Genomic DNA, 7,500 nt, shown 5'->3' with positions numbered 1-7,500 from the left:
TTTAGGGGTCGTGTGAGTGCCTATAGGGGTCGTGTGAGTGCCTATAGGGGTCGTGTTTTCCCTGCACCCTCCTCCTCTGCTGTCGGACAATTTGTGTTAATTGTGGAAGTAATGACAGAAATAAAACAGAAACTGTATATCCAAGGTGCACCATACATTACACATTCAGATCACACGAAAGGCTCCACTCAGCAGTCAAAGAAATGTGAAATAAAAAACTGGCTGGGCTGTCAAAATAATTATTATAAAGATTAATTTCGATTAATTAATTTGAGAAAAAATAACTGATTAAAAAAATTAGTGCAGATTAATCGATTCTGTATGACCTTTGACCCCGAGCCGTTCTATTCAGTAAAAATTAGACTGTAAAATGAAGGAGAGAGAAGAAAACGTGCTGCCTGGATCATTGATTGGAACATTTACTTTTAAAAGGTGTTGATGGTGTTGATGGTGTTGATAGAAAATAAAGTGTTGCAAATAAAGTCCTCTGCAATGTCTGCAGCAAAGAATTTGCATATCACCGGAGTTCATCAACTCTATAGTCGCACATCAATGCAAAGAAATAAGTGTTGACATTGAGGGGAGTGGATTTATTTTCATTGTGTCCCCTAGGTTATATCTGTGGCCTGAAATGCCTTATGTGAAAAAAAAACTTCTTCCCGAAGCACTTTTGAATTTATTTCCTCAGAATATTAGGTCATATCATAGATTATTATGGCAATTATTTGAACAGTGAAAATAATAATAAAAGAGTTTTTGAACTTTAATGTCACTAATGCTGATTAATCAATGATTTATTTTAATTTAAATATTTAATATACTTTCACAGCAAAAATTATATATGCGATTCATTTAGATTAATTAATCACAGAGTATGTAATTAATTAATTATTTTTTTCAATTGATTGACAGCCCTATAAAAAACACTTCCAGCAGCTCACACAAGGTCTTCCAAGTGCCAGGGATGCTTTATGATTTATTGGCGCTCTTCCCTGAAACTCCTCACCGTTGTGAGCGCCCGCGATCCCTGACCTCGTGTGACCCCTGACCTCGTGTGACCCCTCACCTCGTGCGGCACGTAGTCGGCCGGGAGCTTGTCCAGCATTTCGTTGGCCAGCCGCTGCACGGAACTCTCTCGTGTCTCCCCACCCCCTGCACCACTGTCCTTGGGCTGGATGCTGATGATGGTGCTCAGGGTCTCGTTGGCCAGGTTGGTCTGGTAGGTGATGTCAGCATTTGGGTGAAGGCCAAACACCTGCAGAGGATGTTGAGGCAACGCCTGCGTTAGCAACACACTGCTCCACTCTACTCCAAACTATGCTTCCATAGCAGTACAGTTGAACACGGCAACAGTCACTATGCAATTTATGGAAGAAAGTCCCCGGAATTTACCTATCATGACTCATACAACAAATATCAATTGTTTCTGTTACTTTGAAAAGTACTGGCAGTTCTTCAATCCTCTGAAAATGCTTCTACAATCATATAATTATAACAACACTGCTGCCGGTATTAACTGGTAACTCAAATAACTAATAATTTATAAATAAGCTCTATTTGAGCAAGGAAATGTTGGAGGCTTCTTACCTCAGGTGAATCCACCAGTGGCAGTGCATCTATATGACTCAGGCAGTCCTGCACAGTCTTGGCTTTTGGAATGGTGTAGCCCTTGTAGAAGCAGAACCTGTCGCCGAACATGTTGTCGCTGAACCAGATGCGGGCGAAGGTGTTGAGCAGGCGCTTGTCCAGGTCATCGGTGACCCGGCCTCCGTACTGGACCTCACCCAGCATGTAGCGCAGACAGCTCCAGTTCACCCCGCGCTTTGCGTCCACCTCGTCCAGGTGGTTCTGGACAAACTGCATGCTGGACGTGAAGTCGGTCTGGTTGAACTCGTACGGAATGTTCCAACCCAGAGGGCCAAACTTGCGTCTCTCCTGTTGGTGAGAGTGTGAGGAGGTCAGACAACAAACAATTTTACATCTACCTTTACAAACAATGCATTTACAAACAACTTTACATCTACCTTTACAAACTATGCATTTACAAACAACTTTACATCTACCTTTACAAACAATGCATTTACAAACAACTTTACATCTATCGTAACGCCTCCAATTACCACCACTTTTGTTCAAAAATTCTAAAACAATGATGTTTTTTAATACTTAAAAATAACATTTGCTAAATTAACCGTACATTTTTCAGTAGCCATAGGTGTGTAGATTTGAACCAAATCTGGTTTGGTTCTTAACGGGAGCATTTACTGCCTGAAATATCCGATCCGTTTACCACGCTCGGAGTTTAGTGCTGGCCTGGTGGGTCGCCTATTTACGGCATTTCAACGGCACATGAACGGTTAGACCGAGAATTCTCGTCGTGAAATTAAAATTCCACTGGAGCTCCAAGCGGATGTGTACACGCAGCCTTACAACACTGTTCACAGCTCTTCGAGTCACGGTAAAATTTCATTTTTGGTACATAGCTAATTTAGATAGACCTATGGTGTGGGTGCTTGCGTTTCTTTAGGAGTCCGCTGTCTTGGTTTGTATAGAAATGGATATTAAGTGACACATACACGCAAGACGGTGGAAATACGGGACCGACGGTAATAGGGGGAGTTCTGATACCTTTACAAACAACATATTTACAAACAACTTTACATCTACCTTTAAAAACAACATATTTTACATGAATTACACATAGTGATCCGAGGTGAAAGTTTGTATGTATACCTTTGCACTGAGGCAAATGTGCCAAGGTGTACCATGCGCAGAGGCAAGCGGATCATCTTTAACTCATTATTGCAGGTGGAACAATGTGAGCAGAAGTAGAGCAGTACAGCTTATTGTGAGTAACTGACTTGATTTGATGTAAAAATTAAAATTTAAGGATTTTACATATTGTAGTTCATAGTTTATAGTTATAACTTCATATGAGAATAAAGTGGGCAGTGCCCTGTGCTAAAGTGGGCAGTGCCCTGTGCCACACGCTGACCTGCACGGTGGTGTGAAGGAAGGCGACGGCGTAGAGCAGTGGCCTCCACTGGGGCATGTTGGAGATCTCCAGCTGGTCCTGAGTCAGGCCGCCATATGTCCTCTTCAGACCCGCCTTCACACCTGCACACAACAAAAACCCGCCTTCACACCTGCACACAACACAAACCTGCCCTAACACCTGCACACAACACAAACCTGCCCTAACACCTGCACATAACACAAAACCTCCTTCACACCTGCACACAACACAAACCCGCCTTCACACCTGCACACAACACAAACCTGCCCTAACACCTGCACACAACACAAAACCTCCTTCACACCTGCACACAACACAAACCCGCCTTCACACCTGCACACAACAACTATTACACTGCAACAGCATACCTCAGCACATAATCCACAGCAAAGACATCCATACTGTGTTAAGTGATATTAACTCAGCTGGCTTTATGTGCTGAAAAAATCCACTAAAATATATGATGAATATATTTAACATATTTTAGATATCTATCCATGTAAGGTGTGAATGCCTCCTAAATCTGTAAATTACTTAACCAAATGTAAATAATAATAATAATAATAATAATAATAATAATAATAATAATAATATAATGCTTAAAAAGTGCGTCACCTTGGGGAGGTTCGTTGGTGAACTTGATGGACGACTGCAGGATGTTGATGGGAAATTTGGGGTGGACCTCGGTGGTGATCCACACTCTGAAGCCCTCGTGGACGTTCTCGGTGGTGGTGACCGTGTCCAGCAGCTCATCCAGAAAGTCCAGGCCCAGGTGGCAGTTCTGCAGGAGCAGCCAGCCTCCGTCGCCCATGCTCTGGGACAGCAGTCTGCGGGCGTGGACCTCCTGGCCCTGACCCATGGAGATGGGCCTGCACAGGACCGCCTGAGGGAGACAACACATGACATTACAACGCCTCTGGACATGACGAGGGAGACGACACATCACAACGCCTCTGGACATGACGAGGGAAACGACACATCACAACGCCTCTGGACATGACAACGTCTCTGGACATGACGAGGGAAACGACACATCACAACGCCTCTGGACATGACAACGTCTCTGGACATGACGAGGGAGACGACACATCACAACGCCTCTGGACATGACAACGTCTCTGGACATAACAACGCCTCTGGACATCACAACGCCCCTGCACAACGCCCCTGGACATCACAACGTCTCTGGACATAACAACGTCTCTGGACATCACAACGCCCCTGCACAACGCCCCTGGACATCACAACATCTCTGGACATGACAACGCCTCTGGACATGCCAACGCCTCTGGACATGACAACGCCAGTCAAGTCAGTTCTTAAGGCTACGACGTATATGTGCAAGGGATGATGACTTTCAGGTAGAGGCCCATAAGCTTCTTAACAAATTGTTGGAAAGAGGGTATCCCCGTGATGTTCTTAATGAAGCATTCATCAAAGCACATGGCAAGAATAGAAATGACCTTTTTGACAAAGCTAGACCTAAGAGACAAAAATCTTTTTCTTGTGTTTTCAATACTACTTTCTCACCTCTAGGCCACTCTATATGTGATGTAGTTAAAAAGCATTGGAATATCTTGTCAATTGATGATGTTGGTAAAGAGATCTTTAATTCTCCCCCTCTGTTCTCTTTTTCTAGAGCAAAAAATGTTCGTGATATACTGGTACATGCAGATAACACACAGAACATCCACCCGTCAGGAGCGTTTGGACAATGCCACAGGTTTCTTCCCATGCCGTAAATGTGCTGCTTCTGTGGCATTGATCATTTGGCTCCCAAAAGACGTGGTGGAAATTTAGACAAATGTTTATTGCAATGTGAATGCAGATATATTTTCTATCGAAAGACTCTTCATCCTAATGGTCTAAACGAAAAATTGGAAATGTCCTGTTTTCTGTAAAATGTATTTGACATGTGTGTGTCTATTGTACTGTTTTTTCTATATGTCTGATCACTATGCCCTATAACAGGGGTGGGCAAACTGCGGCCAGCACTTTCATCCGGCCCGCCAAGCATTTCATTTGGTTATCAGGCTGCTGGCTATTTTTTTCCTGCGATAGAGACGACGTTGGTTAGCTTTACTATATTCAGAGGATTGTGTGTATGCACGTGCGGCGTGCACACATGTGTGTGTGTGTGGTGCACGTGAGGGGCATACCTTGGCTTTAGCGAGCTTCTCAATGTTCTCGGTGGGGTCGGACCCCATGGACAGGAAGCAGACCAGAGGCGTCCTCTCATCACTCTCCACACACACAGCCTCCATGTCCAGCACCGCTCCCTCCGCATACCGGCCGCCCAGCGAGTCGGCGATGTAGCGCCTGGCCTGGACGACACAGACACACACACATTAACTCCAAATCAGCACTGCAGTGTAATTATGCGGGCGAAAGTCATTTTCTGGTGCGCAGTGCTCGCTACACTGCTGTGACTCCCATTCCATTAAAAACACACACCGTTACCGTGGAGATTGGCTCAGGGAGCGCCCAGTCTCACACCACCATCACGATCACGTTTCTATTCAGATGAAAGCACGCCTCGATCAGTTTTACTCTGGCTTACCACAGCCACCGCCACACATCGTTGCTGATCGTGCAGATTTGCAGTGAATTACTGTATGTAAGAAGGTGTTTCCTTTTACCATGAGCCGGAGTTTCTTCAGCGTTAACTTGAGTAATTACTGCTTCCCTAGAGATCAGGCGCTTCACACAGCAGAGAGCATCCAATTACAACAAAGATTACTGCTCAATGAAGGCCAACACAGAGTGGAACTGAGGTGAAGTTGGTCTTCACCATAATAACACTAACCATAGCAAACGTATGGATTGGTCTGTCTGTCTTTACCATAATAACACTTAACATAGCAAACGTATGGATTGGTCTGTCTGTCTTTACCATAATAACACTAACCATAGCAAACGTATGGATTGGTCTGTCTGTCTTTACCATAATAACACTTAACATAGCATTTGTGTAGTCTTTGTAGTCACCGGCTACTGTAACTGACTAATGACACCAAATGACCGCAGAGCACACAACACATGAGACACAGCATGACATCATCCACGTACATTCTAAAGAAATTCAGGCAAAATTTGTCAGCAATATTGAACTCGAGCCTCAGTCTACATGCACAGTAAGGGCTTTTTGGAAGCAGAGCATGTGCAGTGAACAGATTATCAACCAAGACCGCCAGAATTGACTGTACTGGCTCAGACCAGAGAGGGTTGAAAAGGATCTTTGGTTAGACCACAGAGCACTGATATAGTGAGTCATATTAGTGAGTCATATTCCAGCTCTGATATAGTGAGTCATATAGTGAGTCATATTCCAGCACTGATATAGTGAGTCATATTCCAGCACTGATATAGTGAGTCATATTCCAGCACTGATATAGTGAGTCATATAGTGAGTCATATTCCAGCACTGATATAGTGAGTCATATTAGTGAGTCATATTCCAGCTCTGATATAGTGAGTCATATTCCAATATAGTGAGTCATATTCCAGCTTGTTCAGTAGGCTGGGAGTTAACTAGACTGAGGTGGAGGGAGTCTACGGTCCACTCCATCTCACTGCACTCTGCGGAGCGTCCTAAAATTAGCCACGATGAGTGACAGGGAACCAACAGGTGTGTGAGTGGGCACTCAGTGGCGGCCATGGCACTGCGTTGACCTGCTGAGCAGAACCAGAGCGCCGCACTAACCTAGCGGAACCAGAGTGCTGCAACAACCCAGCGGAACCAACCCAGCAGAACCAACCCAGCAGAACCAGAGCGCCACAACAACCCAGCGGAAACCAACCCAGCAGAACCAACCCAGCAGAACCAACCCAGCGGAACCAACCCAGCAGAACCAACCCAGCGGAACCAGAGCGCCGCACTAACCTAGCGGAACCAGAGTGCTGCAACAACCCAGCGGAAACCAACCCAGCAGAACCAACCCAGCAGAACCAACCCAGCGGAACCAGAGAGCCGTACCAACCCAGCACACCAACCCAGCAGAACCAACCCACCGGAACCAGAGAGCCGTACCAACCCAGCAGAACCAACCCAGCAGAACCAACCCAGCGGAACCAACCCAGCAGAACCAAAGCGCCACACCAACCCAGCAGAACCAACCCAGCGGAACCAGAGCGCCACAACAACCCAGCGGTACCAGAGTGCTGCAACAACCCAGCGGAAACCAACCCAGCACACCAACCCAGCAGAACCAACCCAGCGGAACCAACCCAGCAGAACCAGAGCGCTGCACCAACCCAGCACACCAACCCAGCACACCAACCCAGCAGAACCAACCCAGCGGAACCAGAGAGCCGTACCAACCCAGCGGAACCAACCCAGCAGAACCAACCCAGCGGGCCACGAGGAGAGAGCAGGGATCCTCAGTGGTTTTCAAAGTGGGGGCCGGGGCCCCCTGGGGGGCTGCAAGGGGGTGCCAGGGGGGTCTCAGCAAATTGGAAGGAAAAATAAAAACAACAAATAAATA

The 7,500-nt window shown here is 45.9% G+C and overlaps 1 protein-coding gene across 1 annotated transcript in view; it reads right to left on the bottom strand.

Annotated features, from left to right (window-relative positions):
• Positions 1 to 7,500, bottom strand: part of dnah5l (dynein, axonemal, heavy chain 5 like) — a 122,549-nt gene that overhangs the window by 5,486 nt on the left and 109,563 nt on the right. The window contains exons 68-72 of the mRNA XM_076291401.1: positions 5,176 to 5,340; positions 3,632 to 3,899; positions 2,996 to 3,117; positions 1,588 to 1,935; positions 1,067 to 1,255 (exon numbers count right to left, since the gene is read on the bottom strand). Coding sequence (XP_076147516.1) covers positions 1,067 to 1,255; positions 1,588 to 1,935; positions 2,996 to 3,117; positions 3,632 to 3,899; positions 5,176 to 5,340 — 1,092 coding nt within the window. The remainder of the gene's footprint in view (positions 1 to 1,066; positions 1,256 to 1,587; positions 1,936 to 2,995; positions 3,118 to 3,631; positions 3,900 to 5,175; positions 5,341 to 7,500) is intronic.

Source organism: Alosa pseudoharengus, unplaced genomic scaffold (assembly GCF_046254945.1).
Source record: "Alosa pseudoharengus isolate Yale_2024_CS ecotype anadromous, Long Island Sound unplaced genomic scaffold, YU_APseudo_1.1 YU_APseudo_1.1_scf_18, whole genome shotgun sequence".
Taxonomy (NCBI): domain Eukaryota; kingdom Metazoa; phylum Chordata; class Actinopteri; order Clupeiformes; family Clupeidae; genus Alosa; species Alosa pseudoharengus.
This window is presented reverse-complemented; position numbering and strand designations above follow the sequence as displayed.